A 24,792-nucleotide genomic window follows, 5' to 3' on the forward strand; every position below is an offset into this window, starting at 1 on the left:
ATATATTTTTTTTTTTTTTTTTTTTTTTTTTTTAAGGTTATACAATTACAACAACATTTAAAATTGTAACAATATTTCCAGTGTAATCTTTCTTTGTATTCGCGATTCATATTAAAACAGTATTTTTGCCAGCTGTAGTAGCTCCACAACAGCGCGCATCTGTGCATTCATTCATTCATAGAAACGCGATTCATATTTAAACAGTATTTTTGCCAGCTGTAGTAGCTCCACAACAGCACGCATCTGTGCGTTCGTTCGTTCGTTCATTCATTCATACACAGAAACGCGATTCATATTTAAACAGTATTTTTGGCAGCTGTAGTAGCTCCACAACAGCACGCATCTTTGCGTTCATTCATTCCGATTAGAACAAAGCAAACAGAACTGACCTAATTCCTCAGCGGGATCCGTTTGCTCCTCGAAATGATACTTCCAGAACTTCTGAGGTAAATTTTTGCAGGATTATTATCAAGATAGTATTATTCCTCACAGCATCGAAAAGTACATAAGTCTGAAAGTGAACTCGCGGTGTGTGTTATCCAGCTGATGTGGGCGTTTCACAGGTTTGTTTGGATTGCCTCACATTTGCGTTTGAATAGCGCGCGCTCTCCGTGGGCGGAGCACATTAAAACTTAATTAGCTGAGATGAGAACGACTGACATCTCTTTCTTTGCATACATATTACATAAACTGTGAATATTTGCTTTTTATAAAAATTACTTCGTTTAAAAGAAGAGAATTCAAGCTTCATGCCTGTGTGACTGTATGCCTGTTTGACTGAGTATTCGCTGAGTTACAGTTCATTTTCGGACGCGTTTCAGAATTGACTTCACTGACGGAGAGTAGGCAGAACTCGCATCATGTTTATTTTTCTTTATTTGGCGAAAAGCACAACACTTTGTTTTTATTATGAGCATACACAAAAAAAATACACACTAAACAGGATCGATTGATGTATAACACAAGCATATAAGATAAAAATGAATATTTTTTTTTTATTTTTTTTTTGCACTCATATGGAAAAAAACGAGCCTATCGCGCCGGCGCGATAGCCGACCTCAGGGGGTTAACTTAGGGGCCGCTAACACGACACCGTTTTAACAGAAAACTCTTAAGGTCTTTCTGCGCAAACTTCAAAAACACGAACTAGTGAGAACGCCGATGAACGTACATTACGAATTCAGTATATAGGTATGTGCATTTGAATATATGTGTAGTCCTTCCCTACAAATCAACCCTCAACATACTACTTGTCTGGCCTTTAAATTTATAATACAGAATTTTTATCGCTTCCACGTGGCCACGCGAACCAGAATTATCCCGACCGCGCTTTATCTGTAGATAGGTAAAGGGAGGGGAGGGAGGCCTTCACAGGGAAGAGCCTAGTTGACATTTCAGGACTGCGCTGTCGACGCATCCAGGCGCAGGTCCTTCATCAGATCTGGATACAGCCTGGATCCGGCGGACTGCGGTAAACCTCGGGATAAACAGAGAGACTAATATTAGCGTAGACGCCATTCTTCTTATGATGTAACGAGTACATCAGGATTTATGGGAAGTGTTCCCGGTTCCGGCTGACCTAATCTGTGCAGCTGTAACGGTCACCAGCTGGAGTGCCCTTGAGAGCCACCAGAGGGCACTCCACACCAGACTCTCACGTTCACTCACAGACTACATCTCCCATCATTCTCTGCCTGGACTCATCAGCACTCATTATCACATTCACCTGTATCTCATCTTCTTGTTTAGTTCTCCTCATATAAGCCTGGTTCACCCCTTCACTCACTGCGAAGTTTTGTATGTTGTTGCACTGCATTTCCAAGCGTTTTCCCTGGTTTCGTGTCTCTTGGTTTTTGGATTTCTTGCCTGTTCCCTGGATTACTTTTTTGCCTCTGACCCCTGCCTGTTTTGATTGTTTGTTTATTTGTTTGTTTGGACTGCCTTCCTGTGTTTGACCCCTGCCTGTGCTGATTACGATTCTGGATTGAAGAAATGAAGAAATATAGAGCTGAGTATCATCAGCATAACAGTGAAAACTAATTCCATGCTTCCTAATGATATCTCCCAACGGTAGCATGTACAGAGTGAAAAGCAACGGTCCTAGTACTGAGCCTTGTGGTACGCCGTACTGAACTTGTGATCGATGAGACATCTCTTCATTTACTGCTACAAACTGATAACGGTCAGATAAGTATGATTTAAACCATGTTAATGCAATTCCACTAATGCCAACATATTTTTTGAGTCTATTTAAAAGAATGTTGTGGTCAATAGTATCAAATGCAGCACTAAGATCGAGTAACACTAATAGAGAGATACTGTACAACCACGATCGGATGATAAGAGCAAATCATTTGTAACTCTAATGAGAGCAGTCTCGGTACTATGGTACGGTCTAAATCCTGACTGAAAATCCTCGCAGATATAATTTCTTTCTAATAAGGAACAGGATACCGCCTTTTCTAGTATCTTTGACAGAAAAGGTAGATTCGAGATCGGCCTGTAATTGACTAATTCTGTACGATCAAGTTGCGTTTTTTTAACAAGCGGTTTAATCATAGCCAGCTTTAAAAGTTTTAGGTAGGCTACGTATCCTAATGACAAAGATGAATTAATGATATTAAGAAGAGGATCTATTATGGAAGTAAAATAAGGCCATCCTTAAAAATATTTGTGTTTGCCGTAACCCGACCGACCATGTCAATTTAGGACCGACCCAATTAATAATTTTTTTTCCCCCTTTTAGTCTGACCGACTTGCTGGTTGTAAACTTGCGTTAAGACCGACGGATTTTTTTTTTACTCTTCAAACAACTAATACAAATGCAATAAAATGATATTAATTATATTTTAGTAAGTATTGTGAATATAAATTAACCATCGGCCTACATACAACATAGGCTACGCTCTTTCTGAAAAAAAAAAAAAAATGCTAATGCTACAACATCTTTACATTACTATTGGGCAATTCCAGCGTTATGGACGTGACATTTGCAGTCAAAACTTGAAATATAAATGATCAGAAAATGCGTTTTATACTAATATATTGAAACGTCTGTTTATACTCTATGGAAGCTTGTTTCCGCTACAAAATAAAACATTTTAAAAGATAATTGCGACTTTTTATCTCACAATTGCGAGTTTACATCTCGCAATTCTGACTTTATTTCTCAGAATTGCGAGATATAAAGTCAGAATTGCGTTATAAAGTCGCAATCGCGTGTTATAAATTCAGAATTGTGTGAAATAAAGTCGCAATTGCGTGAAATAAAGTCAGAATTGCGAGATATAAAGTCAGAATTGCGGGAAATAAAGTCGCTGTCATTATTCTGCCATCTTGTTCTTGATTTTCTCTTGTCTTGTGGCAGAATCATGACAGGCCCATGTTTTCATGTGCAGCACATGGCCATTTGTTTGGCCATGTGCTTGCGTTGTCTCGTTTCTAACCCCGCCCCCTTGTTATCCTCGTTTTGTTATTATTACCGTATTGGTCTCACCTGTTGTGTTCATTATTAGCCTCCCTTTATAACCCCCTTGTGTTTCTCTGTCCTTTGTCGGTTCATTGTCAAACACTGTTTATCGTTGCTGGTCTATATTTATGATATTCCTCTGTGAGTACTTTGTCTGGAATCCTGTTTAACGTATAGTGAGAATTGTTTTGCTGTTAGTTACTGTCTAGTCTTTGTCAACGTCAAGTCGTGTCTTAGTCAAGGCTATTTGCCTCTCGTCTTGTTTTGCCCCCTCGTGGGTTTTGTTTTCTCTGTTTTGTCTACAATAAATTGTGTGTGAGCATTCAGTCTGCTTTTGGGTTCATCTACCTTCAACCTCATGACAGTCGCAATTGCGTGTTATAAAGTCAGAATTGTGAGATACAAAGTCAGAATTGCGTGAAATAAAGTCAGAATTCTGACTTTTTTTCTCACAATTGCGACTTTATATCACGCAATTCTGACTTTATAATACGCAATTGGGAGATATAAAGTCAGAATTGCATGATATAAAGTCGCAATTGCGTGTTAAAGTCAGAATTGTGAGATATAATCTATTCTGAGGTAATAACAAACAAAAAACAAGTCTGTCTTTTTTTTCCTTAGAATTGGACTTTATATCTCACAATTGTGAGTTTATATCTCGCAATTCTGACATCTTTTCTCAGAATTGTGAGATATAAACTCACAATTGTGAGATATAAAGTCCCAATTGCGTGTTATAAACTCAGACAATTCTGACTTTATATCTCGCAATTCTGACTTTATAACACGCAATTGCGACTTTATTTCACACAATTCTGACTTTATATCTCGCAATTCTGACTTTATAACACGCAATTGCGACTTTATTTCACGCAATTCTGACTTTATATCTCACAGTTCTGAGAAATAAAGTCAGAATTGCGAGATGTAAACTCGCAATTGTGAGATAAAAAGTCGCAATTATCTTTTTCTTTTTTTTTTTGTGGCGGAAACAAGCTTCCTTAATACTCCCTTAATAAAGGAGTCCAGACGTTAGAAAAATATCAGTATACACATGCGTTTTATATTTAATATGAGGGAAATACACTTGCGTTACAGTCTGGACGTGACACAAAAAATCTTTAACTTTTAGGTGGTAAAATATGTTTTAGTAATTCTATGAATTACACTGTGCAAACCAAAAGTAATATACCCACCGGATGAAGAAGGGTCAGCTCTCCACAGAACATAATATATTCATTTTATTTTATTTTTCGTGTTCACATTTATGAGGAAGAAACAATGTTACGGACGTGAGCTATGGAAGTAAAATAATGTCAAATGTTTAAGAAATAAAAAAGCCTGTTGAATTGCACTACTTGAAAAAAATAGGCATTGCATTAACCATGCTTGCATTTTAATGCATTGTATTTTTAGGTCTTGCATTTTTATGGGCTGAAATTCAACATGGTTGAATATTTAAGCTGTGAATATTTCAATTAAAAACATTTCAAACACATTTTCATTATTAAAAATTCAATAATCCATATTCACCGTTCATATTTCACTTCCAAATTATTCAAACTGTTTAAAAATACAACCTATAATATTCAACAGGCAATTTTCGGTCTATTTTATTTCGCTGTGCAAATTCGCTTAAACTGGGAAGAGTCATAGCACTTGCATATTGTTGTCCTCCTATCTATGGATAAAAGCGTCTGCTAAATTACTAAATGTAAAATTGGCTTGACATTGGACATTCGCACATTTAGGGACCGTCTCCAAAGTTGTATAACACATTGGCATACACAATTCTAACTTCAAAGGCAACTTTCTAACTTAATTATGCCTGACACTACATGAACACTTTACAGTTGGTTTTATGACTGTACGTCGTTCTATTCAAATGCTATTGAAGTTAGAAACGTGTATACCAAAGTCGTGTACACTTTGTTACCTATAAAGTCCCGTATTAATTACAAGGTATTTCTACTGACTTACAAAGCCCTAAACGGCTTAGCTCCAGTCTATTTAACGGATCTTCTATCGCCCTATAATCCATCGCGCTCTTTAAGGTCACTAAATTCGAGGCTTTTGGTCATACCTAGGATATCTAGGTCCACCAAAGGAGGGAGAGCATTTTCACATTTAGCACCAAAACTCTGGAATAGTCTTCCGGATACTGTTCGTTGCTCAGACTCGCTCTCCCAGTTTAAAACTAGATTAAAGACGCATCTCTTCAGCCAGGCATTCATATAATACTTTTAATCCTACAGTTAAATCCGACCTCTAGTTCATAAACGCCAGAGGAGAACTGGCCCCCGACTGAGCCCGGGTTCTCCCAAGGTTTTTTTTTCTCCATTAGGTCACCTGATGGAGTTTTTCGGTTCCTTGCCACTATTGCCTTTGGCTTGCTCAGTTGGGGATATTTGGGGATATTTAATTTAATTAATCAATCAACGATACTATTGATCAGCATTACCGAACGTAGACGTTCCACTAGAAACAAACATTGATGTATTGTTCTAATTTATTACTGTGAAGCTGCTTTGATACAACCTGTGTTGTGAAAAGCGCTATATAAATAAACTTGACTTGACTTGACTTGACACTTTAGAGACGGTCCCTAAATGTGCGAATGTCCAACATCAAGCCAACTTTATGCCAGTCTATCACTGGGAAACGCTCAGCATTAAGCTTTGCACGTTATTCTGAGTCCATCTGCTTGCCTGCGAGTTTGGTCTTTTATATCACTAAATATTACATTAAAGCCACACCGTGGACTTTGTGACCTAAAGAGTTGACGCATACGAGTTATTTTAAATGATTCCTCAGCCCAATATACAGCGTTTGACACTATTAATGCTCCGAGCGGGGCTGCCCTCTTGAAATACCGCCTATGTAAGTTTGGAGGAGCCGGACCGTCGTTGAACAGGTCATGTGACCTGGAGAACGTAAAGCTTTACGGCCGTCACGTGACCATAGGCTCTGATATACTGTCTTCTAGACTTTCGCGACAGTGCTGCGGCGCTTGTGGCCTCTAGGGGCGCTAGACGTGAAAGTTCCAGGTCTAGTGCCCCTAGCGCCCGCAAAAGTTCCGCGGTGTGGCTTTAAGCTACGTTAAGCGTTTTATATGTCCAGCAGGAGAATCCTTAAGTATTGAGGGAAACCCTAATAGCCTGCATGCAGCACATCGCCACAATATAAAGTTAAGGCAACTAAACAACCAAGAGAAATATATGTCAACCTCAAAAATAAACATTGGATCTGTACATCCACATCGGGGAATAACATTAATCTCGTTCACGGTAGAGAAAGATGCATGTAGGCTACACAGGAAAAGTAACCGAAGACACTGAATTTAACATAAAACAGCTGTCATAATAATCACAAATACACTTACATTGCTGTAAATGAGTTTTATGAATGAATGGCTTGTTCTAACTGTTGCTGGTCTTTGTCTACAACACACGCTTTTGCACCTCCTGCTGGTGAGATCGACTAACTGCAGATGGGGAGTATGCTCGGCAATCTACTGCTTTTCCTGCAGTTCCTGGATGTCAATGTTGAATTTACTGTCGAATTTGAACCACTGAATTTGTGGAAGCGAATTTGCAAAGCGAAATAAAATGGACCGAAAATTGCCTGTTGAATATTATAGGTTGTATTTTTAAACAGTTTGAATATTTTGGAAGTGAAATATGAAAGGTGAATATGGATTATTGAATTTTTAATAATGAAAATGTGTTTGAAATGTTTTTAATTGATACATTCACAGCTTAAATATTCAACCATGTTGAATTTCAGCCCATAAAAATGCAAGCCCTAAAAATACAATGCATTAAAATGCAAGCATGGTTAATGCAATGCCTATTTTTTTCAAGTAGTGCAATTCAACAGGCTTTTTTATTTCAAAAACATTTGACATTATTTTACTTCCATAATCTATGACCTCTGGAAGCATCTCTTTCAGTAGCTTAGTCGGTATAGGGTCTAACATACATGTTGTCGATTTAGATGATTTAACAAGTTTAGCAAATTCTTCATCTTCTATAGCAATGAATGAATACAATTTTTCCTTAGGGAAACTACAATGCATTGCCTGATGCGATACTGTATTAGACGGTTGCATAGTTATAATTTTCTCCCTGATGTTATCAATCTTATAAGTGAAGAAGTTCATAAAGTCATTACTGCTGTGCTGCTTGGAAACTTCTGGGCTTGAAGCTTTATTTTTCGTTAGTTTAGCCACTGTTTCAAATAAATACCTAGGGTTTTGTTTATTTTCTTCTAATAGGGTTGAAAAATAAGCAGATCTAGCAGCTTTTAAGGCCTCTCTGTATGCAATCGAGCTCTCTTTCCATGAAATGCAAAATACCTCTAGTTTTGTTTTCTTCCAGTTGTGCTCCATTTTTCTGGCTGCTCTCTTAAGGGCCCGAGTGTGCTCATTGTACCACGGCGTTGGACTATTTTCTTTAATCTTCTTTAAGCGGAGCAACTGTGTCTAAAGTGCTGGAAAAGAGAGAGTTAATATTTTCTGTCGCAATATTGAGTTCTTCTAAGCTTTCTGGGATGCTGAAATGATGAAACTGATCAGGAAGATTATTAATAAAGCAATCTTTAGTGGCAGAAGTGATAGGTCTAACATATTTGCAACACGGAGTTGGCTTTGCAGCCTTGGCTAAATGAAGTTTACACGAGACTAGATAATGATCTGAGATGTCATCGCTCTGCTGCAGAATTTCAATTGCATCAACATTGATTCCGTGTGATAATATTAGATCTAGGGTATGATTACGACAATGAGTAGGTCCTGACACATGTTGTCTAACTCCAATAGAGTTAAGAATGTCTTTAAATGCCAGTCCCAATGCATCTTTTTCGTTATCTACATGTATATTAAAATCACCAACAATTATGACTTTATATGCAACCAGTACTAACTCTGATAGAAAGTCAGCAAATTATTTGATAAAGTCAGTATGGTGCCCTGGTGGCACCATACTGACTTTAGCCAGCACAAATGGCTACAGTAGCCAGCACAAATCTCAAACGTGATTTATCATTTACACTATATACTGCTATATTTAGCACCAACACTTCAAAATAATTATATTTGAAACTAGACTTCTTAGTAATTCTAAAAATATTACTATAAATTACAGCAACACCTCACCCTTTGCCTTTCAGACGAGGTTCATGTTTATAACAGTAATCTTGCGGGGTGGTCTCTTTTCAAGTAATGCAATTGTTTGGTTTAAGCCAGGCTTCTGTCAAACACAGCACATCTAGATTATAGTCTGTAATCATGTCATTAACAATAAGTGCTTTTGAAGTAAGGGATCTATATTCAGCAACCCAAGCTTTATCATTTGCTCATTTGTATTATATCTGTTTTTTATTTTGTGAACATCAATTAAATTTTTACCCTTAGATGGGTTTGGAAGTTTTTTGTATGTCCTTATTCGGGGAACAGACACAGTCTCTATATGATGATATCTAGGTGAAAGAGGCTCTATGTGATGGGATCTGACCTTGGTGACGTGAAACAGCTAGCAGACAGTCGGTTTAGCCAGTCTGTCTGCTTCCTGACCTGAGCCCCAGATTGTCATGTTTGAGCTCTAAGACTATGTGCCATATTACTAGAGAGAAGAGCAGCACCATCCCAGGAGGGATGAATACCATCTCTTTTCAACAGGTCAGGTCTGCCCCAAATACTTTTCCAATTGTCTATGAATTCAATATTATTTTGCGGACACAACTTCGACAACCAGCCATTGAGTGAGGACAATCTACTAAGTATCTCATCACTCCTGCGAACAGGAAGGGGGCCAGAGCAAATTACAGTGCCTGACATCGTACTTGCGAGTTCACACACCTCTTTAACATTAATTTTGGTGATCTCCGACTGGCGGAGTCGAACATCATTTGTGCCGACGTGAATAATAATCTTAGAGAATTTATGATTAGCATTAGCCAGCACTTTTAAATTGGCTTTGATGTCAGGTGCTCTGGCTCCTGGCAAACATGTGACTATGGTGGCTGGTGTCTCTATTTTCACGTTCCGTGTAATAGAATCGCCACTAACTAGGGTACATTCAACAGGATTCACAGTGGGTGTTTCACTGAAAGGGGAGAAATCTATTTGAAGTTGTAATCCGAACGGAAGAGCGGTGTTTTGTCCCGCGATTACAGCGCCTCACTGTCACCCAGTTGCCCTGCTGCACGGGCTCTACTTCAGCCGGAACCGAACAATGTAAAGAGTTCACTAAGCTAGTCGCATCCAAAGCAGTATCTAAAGCCCTTGCACTCTTACAATTAACCTTGATTAAAGCTTGGATGCGTGTCTCTAGTTCTGAAATCTTCCCCGTCAGCTTTACTATCTCCCTGCATTTATCACATGTAAATACTGTGCTGACAGAGAAGGATATGCTAAACATGTTGCATGAGGTGCAAGTAACAATAAGAGGAGAAGATGACATGACTTACCGTGTTTGTTGACTGATCCTACTCACCTAAGTTGTTTGATGGACTCGTAAAAGGCACCAGCGCGCGCAAGAAAAATAAATAAAGATCGAACGGATGGCAATAACGATTTAGATTGAAGCTAGCGATTTCAGGTTAATGTGTGATGTTGAGTAAGTTATATTTAGCAGTATAAACATCAAAGAATGATAGTAATTAATGATTCAAAACAGAAAGATATACGAAGCTTTAAGACGCACACCAACGCAACAGCAGCAGAAGCAACGAGGCAGACAGGAGCAATCCGATAGTAAATAAAAGCCTACCATGCCGGAAGTAAAAGCCTACCAAGACCGCTCAAGGGCTTGAAACCAACAGCTTCCATGGAAGGGGTTCCTTTAAGGGAATATGGCCGGGGGTCCGAAAGGAGTCCCGTCAAGTCACTTTCTGAGAGGGACATAGAGTCAACCCCACATGCCAGGGAGGCTGAACTGATCAAATCTACTGACCTAGTCTTGCCAACAACCTGTCTGTTTTTCTAAACAGAGTCTCTCACAAAACCAATAGTGAAACTGGATTATAGAGACGGGCATCCTGGAGAGTAGAACTCAGCAAAGAGCTTTATAACCCTTGTAAACGAGGGGAGTAACTCTACTCAATCCTGGACCTACACAGTGCTTTGAAACATTGTGGAGGCTGGGCACTCTAACAGGGGACCCTAAATAAGGGGAGCGCCTCCAGCTCTAGGGCTGATCTAGCAGGGAGGCCTCATGAGAATCCTTCAAACTTCTAACCAGACGTAAGCTAGGAAAATAATTATATATATGACCAGGCTCTGGGCTAGAATCAGGGAGGCTCAAAGGGAGCCTACAACGTGATGACCTTAATTATTGCTAAAATCCACAACATAATGGAGCCACCTTCAAGGAGCTGCACCTGCTATTTGATAGTGATACTTGTAAGCAGAACTAGCTTCAGATATCATAGGTGTACTCACAGAAATACTGTGGGCCTGGTTTTTCCAACTTTACATTGCCAATGGACAGTGCACTTAGCTAGAGCGCTATCAACCCTTTAAACTAGGGGAGTACAATCTTACGCTATCTGACTATCAAGGAGGCCTATAGAAAGGCCTACAACTTCAATTATCAAAAGTGTCAGCCCATGGCATGCTTAGGCTCTTAGGGAGTGTACTCAAACCTGTCCCAATGGGAGGGAGTCCAAAAGTGAGCCCCAGTGGTGTAGGGCAAATAAACTAAAGCTGTGGATAGCCAAAAAAACACTACGCCCAAGGGAAATGGAGGCCTCAGCAATGAGGCCAACGACATTTTCACCTTATTACTTGAAAAATTAATTCAAGGGGGCTAGATAACCAACCTAAAGACTAGCTGGGAATTTCTAGTTACAATATACAGCTGCTTCCAACTCTCTCTTCCCAGAGAGATAGGATTTAGACCGTACCATAGTACTGAGACTGCTCTCATTAGAGTTATAAATGATTTGCTCTTATCATCCGATCGTGGTTGTATCTCTCTATTAGTGTTACTCGATCTAAGTGCTGTATTTGATACTATTGACCACAACATTCTTTTAAATAGACTCGAAAATTATGTTGGCATTAGTGGAATTGCATTAACATGGTTTAAATCATACTTATCTGACCGTTATCAGTTTGTAGCAGTAAATGAAGAAATGTCTCATCGATCACAAGTTCAGTATGGCGTACCACAAGGCTCAGTACTAAGACCATTGTTTTTCAGTCATGTACATGCTACCTTTGGGAGATATCATTAGGAAGCATGGAATTAGTTTTCACTGTTTCAATGCTGATGATACTCAGCTCTATATTTCTTCACGCCCTGACGAAACTTAATTCACAAAATGAACGGAATGCATAGCTGATATAAAAAAATGGATGACTAGTAATTTCCTACTACTTAATTCTGAAAAAAAAAACAGATTTTAATTATTTGACAAAAAAAAACTTCCTCATGTAATAATTTAGAATACTGTCTAACACTTGATGGCTGCTCTGTCAAGTCTTCGTCGTCGGTTAGGAACCTGGGTGTGCTCTTCTTTCATTTGAAACTCACATGTCTGGTCTCTGTAAAACCGCATTTTTCCATCTTAAAAATATATATAAATGACGTCATATGCTCTCATTGACAAATGCGGAACAATTAGTCCATGCGTTCATGACATCAAGGCTAGATTATTGTAATGCTATTATGGGTGGTTGCCCTGCACGCTTAATAAACAAATTACAACTGGTCCAAAACGCAGCAGCTCGAGTTCTTACTAGAACCAGAAAGTATGACCATATTAGCCCAGTTCTGTCAACACTGCACTGGCTCCCTATCAAACATTGTATACATTTTAAAATATTGCTGATTACTTACAAAGCACTAAATGGTTTAGCTCCGCAGTACTTGAGCAAGCTCTTAACGCATTATAGTCCTTCACGTCTATTGCGATCTCAAAATTCCGGCCAGTTGATAATACCTAGAATATCAAAAACAACTGCTGGCGGTAGATCCTTTTCCTATTTAGCACCAAAACTTTGGAACAGTCTTCCTAACACTGTCCGGGAAGCAGACGCACTCTGTCAGTTCAAAGCTAGACTAAAAACACATCTCTTTGACCTAGCATACACACAACACATTAAATACTTTTATAATTCAATGTTAGGCTGCATAGATTAGGTCAGCCGGAAGCGGGAACACTTCCCATAAATCCTGATGTACTCGTTACATCATAAGAAGAATGGCGTCTACGCTAATATTAGTCTCTCTGTTTATCCCGAGGTTTACCGCAGTCTGCCGGATCCAGGCTGTATCCAGATCTGATGAAGGAGGACCTGCGCCTGGACGCGACAACAGCGCAGTCCTGAAATGTCAACTAGGCTCTTCCCTGTGAAGGCCTCCCTCCCCTCCCTTTACCTATCTACAGATAAAGCGTTGTCGGGATAATTCCGGTTCGCATGGCTACGTTGAAGCGATAAAAATTCTGTATTATTAATTTTAAGGCCAGACAAGTAGTATGTTGAGGGTTGATTTTTAGGGAAGTACTACACACCTGCGCACATAAATTCAAACGCACATAACTCTAGACTGAACTCGTAATATGCATGTGCACGCCATCGCCGTTCTCACTGGCTCGTGTTTTTGAAGTTTGCGCAGAAAGAACTTAAGAGTTTTCTGTTAAACGGTGTCGTGTTAGCAGTCCCTAAGTTAATAACTAATGATCGTTGCGACGGAAGTGAATCAATCAAACTAACTTTAGCTAGACAATAACTTTATTCTAGAGCTGCTATAAAGCCAAAACACTTTACGTTAATTTCCTATTATCAATGTAAAGCTGCCTTGGAACAATCTACATTGTTAAAGGCGCTATATAAATGAAGATGACTTGACAACGCCCAGAATATACCCGCATGGGAGGCTTAGGAAGCCTGCTACCTATGCTGCTATTTATTCTACCCTTAACATCCACTAGCATTACCGCCTAATGCACAGACGGGCCTAGGCTACACGACTCTTGTAGAAAGAGGAAGCCAGTACCAGGGAAAAAACTAGACCTTACAGAGATAAGCTGTAGATGATCTAACTCTAGAGAGCCTACGCTCAGATACTGAGGGACTCGGGATGAAAAAGCTTCAAGCAGATAGTCTCCAACAAACTTGTACACATGCCTAAGACTAATGGCACTTGAATATCCTATGTCTGAAGTTCAAAGCTATAGTCTCAAAACAACTCTCAGAAGTGAGAGGAGACCTGCTATACAAATACAAGGTGGCTATCCAGGTGTCCCGATGAGGGCCAACGCTTGGTTGGTCTATCTGGAACTTTATACAAAGCGGTGGCCTCAGGATAAACCCCCAAATGGGAGGAAGCCATCTCACGCTAAACAGAATTCGTTTGAAGCTGTCTTGCACGGTGGCCTCACTAGACATTTCTATATGAGATGAAGCCACCCTGTGCATCACTGGGTGACCAAGATTGGCACCACCTACTACATAAACCTAACAACTCTAACACAAGAGGAGGCCTATGATAAGGTATGTAAGCCTACCTATAAAAAAGGGAACTTCAGGGCCCTAATTCCTCATTTTTATATTTTTTCATATCAAACATACCCCTTAATACTTTCTAAACAGGGAACCGAGGTCTAAAGTTTAACAACCTTATATAAAGACCTACCAAGATCATCCTGCTGCTCATAGAGCAGCGGCCTAAATTTTATTCTTCAAATGAAGGCCTACCACCTAATAGCTAGAAGGGGCACGCTCACTACCAAGCCAGACTCTAGACCTTCAGAAGCATTCCGTTTAATGGGAAAAAATCATCATCGGTCCAGGCCTCAGGCCTGATGTAAGAAGCGCCTGGGGTAAAGAAAATAGGGGGGGGAGGAAGAAGATAGGAGATGGTGGATGTTCTTCACCCTCAGAGGAAGGGGATCCTTCACTGACGCTGGAAATGCCTGTGCTGGATCACCTCCGTCAGATCCCTCTTCTTACTTGAGTCACGCCTCCTCTGTGACCTACTCATTGTAGGAGAAGGAGGAGCACAAGAGGCAACACAGAACTTCTGGCCCTGTCTCCGATCCTCGAACCGGGATGGGCCAGGCCCCCCTGGCTGTTTAGGCATGAATTCGGACCACAGCAGAATGCATGATTTAAATGCAGCCGAGCGCGCCTTCGCCTCTCTGAACCTTTCCACCACTGTCTCAATGGAGGCACCGAAAAGTTCAGATGGCGAAACCGGGGCATGGAGGAGAAAACTCTTTTCCAGGTTCAGCCACAGATGTCTCTCCGTTGCCACCTTCGCTGCCATCGACCTTCCAAACGAGGCAGCGGTTTGTCTGGTTGCCCGAAGAGCCAGATCTGTGGTGCGGTGCAGCTCGTCCACTGCGTCAGGGAGAGACCCTGATCCAAATCCAACTATTCAAACGAGATGTCATCTTAAGTGGCTTGGAAGTAGGGCCAGAGCTTTTAGTGCTGATGCCTCTCCAGAAGCGAGATTGGGAGCATAGACACATACCCATGTTCACGTATCCCCTCGACATCAGCGTAGTTCGCTCGCTGCTGACGATGGATGCAAGCAGAATGTGGGTTCTTCCATGCCTTCTTGATCTCAGTATGCAGATCAGGAAGGAATGGGAGGCTCACGTGAGCTGGGGAGTTATGGCCAGAAAGAAACCGGTCGTCCAGCCTGCCGCGAACGGCTCCTTCCTTCATGCGCTCCCATGGCAACTGAAGCCTCGCTGAAGCGCGCTCCACAACACCCAACAACTCATCACACGCGGGGCAGGGAGGCTGTGAGGGTTCAGGTTTTACCTCTTCTTCACCCTCATCAGCCATCTCCTGCTCTCTGGGGCTAGGTGACAGCAGAACACTTGCTGCTGGATCAGAGGATGTAAGAGATAACATCCTCGTCCATCAGTTCACCCTCACGAGCTTCTGACGAGCGTGAGAGAGAAACACCTCTCTCAAACTCATCAGCGAGCTCCATCTGGGAACCCCATGATCCGAAGTCTCCACGGTGTCTCAGCACGAGCGGGACCTGAACCACTGGGCCCAGATGCCTGTCCCTCTACCCTCATGAAGAGGGTCAGATGAGAGCGGAGTTTCCTTAGAGGAAAACACTCACATTCTGCACAGTCAGGTCTCTCAAGAGCTGATCATGCGTGCTCTTCGCCCAAACAGTAAACGCACAAGTTGTGTGTCATCTGGTGTCAGAAACTTGAGACATGGATCCACACACTTCTTGAAATGCTTATCACTTGCCATAATTGTTCTTACCTTTTTCAGGTGATTGCAAATCAGACAAAACAGTCCCTCTTTTGAAGACGAAAAATGAAACATGATTTTGTCTTTCCCCCAAACATTGTCAGTGCTGCTGTGGAGAATTGGGAACAGGATGATCGTCGACTTAAAAACCCAGAACTGGAGTTTTTTTTTTTTTTAGGAAGGAAAAGGAGGAAAGCTTGAGCTATGTGAAAGTAAATTTTTATTTCTTCCCTAAAGGCTGTTGGCATGCTCTGTACAAATGTTTGACTGATAAGCGGACAGGTGACCTCCAATGGATGATTGTACATGGAGCAATAGCTACGAACAGACATGTGGTGCATCTTAATCGGAGTGTACGGGTGGGCTGCCCTTTTTGTTCTGAAATGGAATCAATATTAAAAAAATGTGTGTAGTGTTTCTCGTTTTCATTCTAAGCAATTGGTTTCAATCCCTAGGTGATTTTTTTTCTTTTTAATTGTTAGAACTATGGTTTTGATTAATTATTTTTATCAGGTACTCCAACCCTTGCCACTTGGAAAGTAAGGGAAAAAAAGTTACTAGGGCAGTATGTAATAAGTGTGGTTGCAAGTTGTTTTTTTTAACAATGTTTTTTAAGGCTTGTTGCTGGGTAATTCCGCCGAGCGATGTTGCTTAGGTACTTTCCCATTGAGAATGGGCAAAAAATTTCTATCAGGATAATTTAGATCAGTCATGGGCCCTTTGTCTCACCTGGTTGCCCGTTGATGGCAACATTGCCCAGCAACATTGCTCAAAAAGTTGCCCTGTGTATCATCACCTTTAAGGTAAAACATGCTTTTTATAGAATGGTGGAGTGTTTGTGTGTCTATTTTACACTCTATTTTAGCGTTTAACCAATCATAGCTGTGTGCTTTTGCCTGCATTACATAAAAATAAATCTCTTCGGCCTTTTCATTTAAAAATAAATAAATAATAAAATAAAAATAAATCACACAAAATAAAGGCACCAGTTCATTTCTAGTGCATGGACAACATGGTTTTATATAATTAGTTTACAATGAAATCTGACTTCCAAAATTATGCAAATGACTCATTCAAAATTGACCTATGACATAGGCATGAAATTCATCTAAATTTAAATGATCCCATGGATGTGACTTTTGTGGTTTCGCGGTCAGTGGCCTCAGCTGGCTGCAGTAAATGTTGCATTATCAAATGACTTTGACATAGTCCTTTTATTTTTACCCTCTTTAAATGCATATTACTCACTGTGCACATTTGTTTTTTAAGCGGTGGTGGCGCCGGTGCTTGAGCCCGATCGTAGCTGCTTGTGGCTGTATTTATTATACTTTTATAAAGGTATAAACTTTAATAAAGGTGACACTTTTCTTATCATTATAGCATTTGAACCCTTTGTCCTAGAAACAAAATTCTTAACTCACCTGATTACTCTCCTCATGCTGATAATATTTAATGTCTTGCATAAGACTTTGCCCATTACAGCTCTGCCATTTTGAAATGGACTGTATTTTTTTTTTTATTGTGGCTTTTTTTTTTAACTGGTATGTTGGTTTTCAGAATGTCTTACCAAACCTGTGAATGACACTTTTTTTCAGGATTGGATACATTTCCTATCTGCCATTTTGAAATTTGTTGTAATTATTAATACTTTTCATGTTAACAAAAAAATTATGGACTAAGTTCTGAACTGAACAGGTTTTGACTCATGCTATGTTACGTTAGCATGTTAATTGCTTAGCATTGTATTTGTCTTGATCGCATATATTCTTTTCATTTTATTTTCCTGATACGCTACAGTGAATTATAAACGTCTATTTAAAGTTTATAAACGCTGTTTGTTGCTCTTGTTTGGGGCCGCGAAAAAAAAAAAAAAAAACAGTAACAGTAACAGCTCTCGGTTCATTTTGAGCTCAGGGGTAGTATTTTGCATAACACTGGAACTGCAAAAGAAGCCATTTTTAATTTATACATTTTTAATTAACACTACTTGAATGTGGTGGGGTATGTGTAGGATTTTGTGTTTAAATTCTGTTAAAATCTGCATCTGTGGCTGCACATTTGCTAGGGCCTATACATAACCTTTTGAACTGAACATAACTTAATGAACTGAAATAAAACCTTTAATTTGTTTTCCATTATCTAAAGTCAACTGTTGAAAGATCATCAAAACGATTATAATTTCAATCCATCCACACTGACCTATGAAAGGGATGGCAGTCAGGGAGTCCTGCTCCACAGGCGAGGGTGGTATGCCACCATTAGTCTGGTGCATAGAGTATTCTGACCATGAGGGAACGACTGTGGTTGAAAGGGGTTCGGATGAATTCACAGGTAAAGCATAGTGTGGATGTCGCACACCATGAAGTGTCTTTCTGCCTGAGGGGGGCTTTTGTCTAAGCACCACCTCCTGAATCTGAATGGGCTCCTCAGCAAACTCACTGACCACTGAGCCTGCTCTAGCTGAGTCTTGGGGCTCTGCCGTGGGGGGAGTGACAAAGGACGCACTCTGCAATGGGCTGGTTTTGGGGGTGGGGGTCCAGCTATGTTGAGGTCCGGTGTAGGAAGGGTCCCTGAAGGAGTGAGAATGTTGCATAAGATGGCTGGACTTTTGGCAGAAGCAGGGGCTGTAGCTGCGGTAGCCCACTGTCTGATCATCTGCAGTTTGTGCAAGTGAACTTTTGATCTGAGCAGCTGGCTGCTGGTCATGGTTTAAGCCCTGAACAGAGGATGGCACTGTTGCAGAAACAATCACGTGCTGATTGGGCAGACTTGGATGCTCCTCATTGCTGATTGGCTGACTGCTTTGATGAGGCCATGCTGGTCTTTCAAAATGGGGAGTGATCAGAACAGATGCCTTTTCTAGAGTTTCCAGTGAAAGGTCATAACTCTGCTCATAGGAAGCAAATGCAGCCAGCAGGTTCTCTGAAAAGGAATGGCTGGAGGTTTGACCCCACCTCCCCAGCCCATAGGAATTCGTACAAGGTGAGTGGTTGGCACCTATCGCTGAACTGTATTGTAGAAGGATGGTGTCCTGAGAGTCGCCTTGTGGCCACCTACTGTAAGACCTTCCTAGTGCCAGTCCCAGCTCACACACCTGGTCTTGAGAGATGCACCGGTGATGATGGGACATGCCAAGGCCCGGCCGATCCGGTTGGCTGTAGTACCAATCTGACAGAGCCCGGTGGCACAGCTCACTGCGGGCTTGGGGAAGACTGCCTTTCCTAGGGTGGGAGAGTGAGGCGGAGACGATAGCTGCATTGTGGTTGGCAAAGTGGAAGTCCAGTTGGCTCGTTGTTATACCCGCTGAGGAAGAGGAGTGGGCACGATGGTGAGTCAGGTGTTTATGGGCACTCTGAGATCCTACGATGATCCCCGAGTTCAAGTTGTCAGGAAGACCATGGCTCTGGGTGGCAGAGGTGGGTTTGCTGCTTGAGTAAGAGACCGAAAGAGGTTCAGGAAGGTTTTGGGCTTCTCCCGTGTATGGCTCATTCCCTCTCAAGTATGCATCTTGAGAATATGCCTGTAAGAGATGAAGAAAGAAAACAAGTTAACTGTGAATGAGGACGTACCTAAGAATGAAAGGCGAGTAGACATAATAATCGGGAAATAGAATTAAAAGACAGGTTTAGGCAACCACAGAAACCCCGTTTCAGTTTCTGTTTACTAGGACTTTTAGTTTATAATGCATAATTTATAATAAAATATTTAATACAATACTACAATATATAATGGAGGAAAAAGCTATATGATTTCAGTTTACATCTTGATTTTATGAGTCCTTTAATATATTTTTTTAGACTTGATTATATTAACCTTAATTAATAATTAATTAATAACAGTTTATTAATTTTAATACTTTTAATAGGGATGCACTGAAACCAATTTTTGGTACTTGCCGATACCGAAAATATAGATTTTTTTTTGTAATATTGGTAGCGATACCAGTGAAATATCACAATTCTCTATTCCACTTTCAATACTACAGCAAAAACTAATAGACTAAATAAAATAAATTTAAAACATTAAAGGGGGGGTACAATGGTGTTTCGTGTATTCAGAGTTGTTTACAGTGTTAAAGAGATGGATTCTCATGCTAAACATGGCCAAAGTTTAAAATATATATTTTGAACGAATAACGGAGAATTTCTGTGCCGAAAATCTTACTTCCGGGTTGGTACAAGTTTCGGCTGTTTTTTTTTTCGATTTGTGGATCTAATGACGTAGACGAGAGTGGAACTCCTTATATGAGCATTTCTCTCGGAAAAGCGCGCCCGCGCACACGTCGACCAAAGGAGAGCGAGACCGCGCACATCAACGCACTTCAACAGGAAATCATCGGCAGCCCTGCATAGGTTTTATAAACAAGACCCAGTTCGACGTCGGATTTGCAGATCGTCTAATGCTTAAGGATGGAGCAGTCCCAACGATAAAGGTTCACGGTCATGCGTCGTGCGTGAGTAAAACTGCTTCAAAACTGTGTGTTGTTAGCTATCGGCGCTCCGCCCACACGGCACGCCTCCAGCCGCTCGTTTTTTTCCAGAAAGACTCGGTACAGCCTATCTTTCTTTTATAAATATAATAAAACTAAAGACTTTTTGGAGATATGAAGGATGCAATACTACTCTATAGGTACTCAAGATTAACAGGAGATTGAGTGAAAATGAGTGTTTCACCCCCCCTTTAAAGACAAGTAAACAGTCAGTAATAAAATAATAGCAAATAATCAAAATACAAGCAATAGTACAAATAAAAATACAATAGAACAAAGATACAAATTAAATAAACAGTGCTTTATTTAGATTTTTATGGTAGGTCTAACAGTAGTCCCCTTTTGAAGGAATGTCAGTCGCATCCCGTGGGACCCAGTGTCTGAGGCATGTGTACCAACTAGCCACTTATGGCCGACACAGTGATGATGTCGCAAGGTGCGCCCCAATGTATAAAAAGGGCACCTGAACACACGTCATCAGTTTCAATGTCTTCAGGAAGCCGGAAGTCTATGTGGATTGCAGTGTGTTTCAAAGGAAGAGAAGATAAGAGTGCAGAGTTATGATAAGCAGACAGACAGTTAAAACGCTGTGTCCCTCCATGTCCACGTTTCGTAACACCTGACGATGGTCATGAGCTGTCTTATCTGTCTAGGAATGGAGCATGCACATTCAGCCCTTGAAGGGGCTAAATGCATTCATTGCGATGATTTCTCACAGAGAAAGTTCCTCTCCCAGCTGGCACTCTTCATGAGTGAAGAGAGTCAAGCCGCTGAGACTTGTGGCTTGAGCCGTGTTTGCTGAAGCAGCATGAAGGCTGCAGCAACGGGAATCTCAGACAGAGCTGTTTGAGGAGCATGAGGAAATTCCCTTCACTTCTCCTGCCAGCTCTGCTGTCTATCTGCCTGAAGCGGCAGCCTGCTTGGCGGCTCCTTCTGAGGTAAATGAGGACTTGTTGCTCGCTTATGATTTTGACGATATAAATAAAGTGTGGTGTCAGTAGAGACGGATGTTTATAAAAGATCTGTTTCCTGCTCCGTGCAGAGAAATGCTGAATAAGATGAGCTAGTGGAGATTATAATTTGTGCTAAAGCCAGACTGAGTTTGGAATTGTCTAGCCTTAAATGCAAGATCGCAGAGAGTTTCTTAGACGAGCGATATCTGCAAAGTGTACAGCTCCAGTGAGTCTTCCATGTCTTACAGACCTACACACTGAGGTGTCAGGTTCATGGAAACATCCATATTCCACTCATGTGGCGCATCTAGCTTCGAATTATTCAAATGTAGAGGGGCTGAACTAGTGGGGTTATGGAAGGATGCCTCGGTTGGAGAGGAATAGGGATGTCAGGATACCAAAATTCCCAGTAGTCGGTACCGATACCATTAAAATTTTACGGTTCTCGGTACCAATTTTGGTACCACAGCAAAATCTGTTGGAACTATTTTTATTTTATTTTATTTTATTATAATAATTTATTTTTATTTATGACGGTAGTCATAAGTAAATAATACGGTAACACTTTAGAATACTGTTTCTTCATTAATGAATAACTACACAGGAACAAATGAGTAATGCATTAGTAACATTCCAGTAACTACTATTAACTAACAAGAAACTCTGATTAACGAATTAGTAAGTTATAGCGCTCAGATGAATGTGGCAGTTCATTATTAGCTAATCAATAACTACTATTTTTTTCATACCTCCCAGAGAACTACTATCTACAGGTTCATAATTAACATGAATAATGCATAATTTATAATAAAAGGTAATGATAACCCACTAGTAATGACTCAAGTATTACTACATCATTTTAAAGGAACTACTAATTATTTAGATCAGTATTCTAAAGTGAGAAACATGATTCCTTTAAAATAGTTCCTTTAAAATTATGTAGTAATACTAGAGTCATTACTAGTGGGTTACCATTACCTTTTATTATAAATGATGCATTATTCATGTTAATTATGACCTGTAGATAGTAGTTCTCTGGGAGGTATGAAAAAAATAGTAGTTATTGATTAGCTAATAATGAACTACTACATTCATCTGAGCACTATTACTTACTAATTTGTTAATCAGAGTTTCTTGTTAGTTAATAGTAGTTACTAGAATGTTAATAATACGTTACTCATTTGTTCCTGTGTAATTATTCATTAATGAAGGAACAGTATTCTAAAGTGTTACCAATAATACATATAAGCATTAAAGGCTACATGCTGTTTAAATGTAAATATTGCTTATAAAAAAAAAAAATCCCATGGAGACGTAGCTAAATCTACTGTACAGTAGCCTAATATAATTATGTATGTCAATTACTTCAAGTTAAACCGAACTTTTATTTTGACGGGTTGCCGTGAAGACCTTTGAGTTTCTGTATGTGTATGATATGACGATAGTTTTTTCTCAAATTAAATGCTCATGAAGTGACTCTCAGAGTGGCTCTGGAGATGAATTTCATCATATCGTGAGGCAGCAGAGACTGAAAACAGTGCGAGCGTCACTCGTGCTTCAGTGTGTGTGTGTGTGTGTGAGGTAAATGAAACATTCATTCACACAGAGACAAGCAGAACATGCAGGGTTAATATTAAAATAGTCTTTTTGCAGTTTAATATACACAGACACTATATATATCGTGGTATATATCAGCTACAGACAGTGCTCCAAGTAAAAAAGTTAGCCTGGAGCCCCGCGCTTAGATAAAAACACGGAAGCGACTTAAAGCAGCTGCCTATTAGTGGGTACCGAATATACCCGGTACTCCAGAAATGCTGGTATCATCACATTTTCAGTACCGACTTGGTACCGAAGTACTGGTACTTTGACAACACTAGAGAGGAATTTTGAGAATTACATCACCCAAGGGCGTAGGTTTGGCCTCAGATTTGGTGGGGACATAGAACGAAAAGAAACGAAAAATGTCTCAGATCCACTGTTTATGTTGACTGTAAGATTCTAAGTTAAGGTCAGCTAATTAACATTCAGTGACTTGTTAACGTAGCATTCTATCATGATAGCGCGACTTCTATGAGTCTATCAGTGCTGTGCTGCACAGCCTAATCAATACTCTTAAAGGAGAACTCCGGTCAATTTTTAACATTGAGCTCATTTTTTTGTACATTTGGAGTGCTGTCAATACAGAGAACAACGACAAAAATCGGTGTTGCCTACACCGAGTTATTCTATTTTTAAAATTTGCACCCTATTGACTTCAATGGGGCAAGTAGTAAGCCTGCTTTTTAGCCTCTTAACATCCTTGATGTGTCATTACAAGTGCACAGAAAATGTGAGTGATTCCTTCCGAGTGAACACGGGTGAATCTGACTGCAGTAGATGTTAGAGATATTAATAAAAATGAAGTTAATTCAGCCAGCGCTCATACCTCTGTTTACATCCTGTTTTCGGTGGAAGGCCATAGTAATCGATTGTCGAGTTCACGCGCGTGATCATAGGCACTAAACCTATGCGCGTGAACTCAACAATCGATTACTATGGCCTTCCACCGAAAACAGGATGTAAACAGAGGTATGAGCGCTGGCTGAATTAACTTCATTTTTATTAATATCTCTAACATCTACTGCAGTCAGATTCACCCGTGTTCACTCGGAAGGAATCACTCACATTTTCTGTGCACTTGTAATGACACTTAAAGGATGTTAAGAGGCTAAAAAGCAGGCTTACTACTTGCCCCATTGAAGTCAATAGGGTGCACATTTTAAAAATAGAATAACTCGTTGTAGGCAACACCGATTTTTGTCGTTGTTCTCTGTATTGACAGCACTCCAAATGTACAAAAAAATGAGCTCAATGTTAAAATTGACCGGAGTTCTCCTTTAACCTTAGTTGAAAGATTGCTGCTGCTAGGTTTAACTGTAACAACATCCTGGGTAACACATACTATCACCAATACTATTTTCCACAGTAGAATCTGCATTTGAAAGCCTGGTCAGTCACTACTACTGCTAGTTTATTTGTGTGGCTAGTTATTTTGCCTACTTACACTCTGCTTTATGAAAAAGCTTCGTATGTCCCCTTTCTTCTTCTTGGGTGGCATAGCTGATCTATCTACCGTCGGCGTCGTCGACACGCGCACGCGCGCACACACACACACACACACCACCCGCTCGCTGCCAGTGCAAGCACAAAAGTAGTCCCGGCCCGCGCGTGTAGCCTGTCAGATACACCTCCGCCAATAAAATTACGGCGTTTCTTGTACTGTCGTTGTTTTGGCCGTTGGAATCGATCCAAATAGCAGCGCAAAGATCCAAATAGCAGTTCAAAGGAGCTTGCTAAATATTGGTGGGGACAAATTTGTCATCTCAAAATATTGATTGGGACTAGTACCTAGCGTCCCCCCCTAAATCTACGCCCATCACCCCGGGGACATCCTCATCGATGAAGTCAATGGTTTGCCCTCTAAGCCATGTCAGATGACATTGAGGTTGGTGAGCAGAGTGAATGCAGTGGCGGGTCAGACTGGTGGAGCTTTGCATACTATGGCAATATTGCAAGCTTAACAGGCAGATCAGCTCAAAACCTAGATCAAGGGGACAGTTTGTCCACCGAGGCGGTCTCTGAATTGCGGATGGCCACAGATTTA

At 40.5% G+C, this 24,792-nt stretch overlaps 1 protein-coding gene across 1 annotated transcript in view; it reads right to left on the reverse strand.

Annotated features, from left to right (window-relative positions):
* The window catches only part of arhgap23b (Rho GTPase activating protein 23b), a gene marked incomplete at both ends in the record, with an annotated part of 96,217 nt that extends 71,971 nt beyond the window's left edge, over window positions 1-24,246 (reverse strand). The window contains 2 exon segments of the mRNA XM_081391947.1: window positions 17,904-19,224; window positions 24,193-24,246. Coding sequence (XP_081248073.1) covers window positions 17,904-19,224; window positions 24,193-24,246 — 1,375 coding nt within the window.
* Between the last annotated feature and the right edge of the window lie 546 nt (window positions 24,247-24,792).

The sequence above is a fragment of the Scardinius erythrophthalmus genome (assembly GCF_964197995.2).
Source record: "Scardinius erythrophthalmus genome assembly, chromosome: 18".
Taxonomy (NCBI): Eukaryota; Metazoa; Chordata; class Actinopteri; order Cypriniformes; family Leuciscidae; genus Scardinius; species Scardinius erythrophthalmus.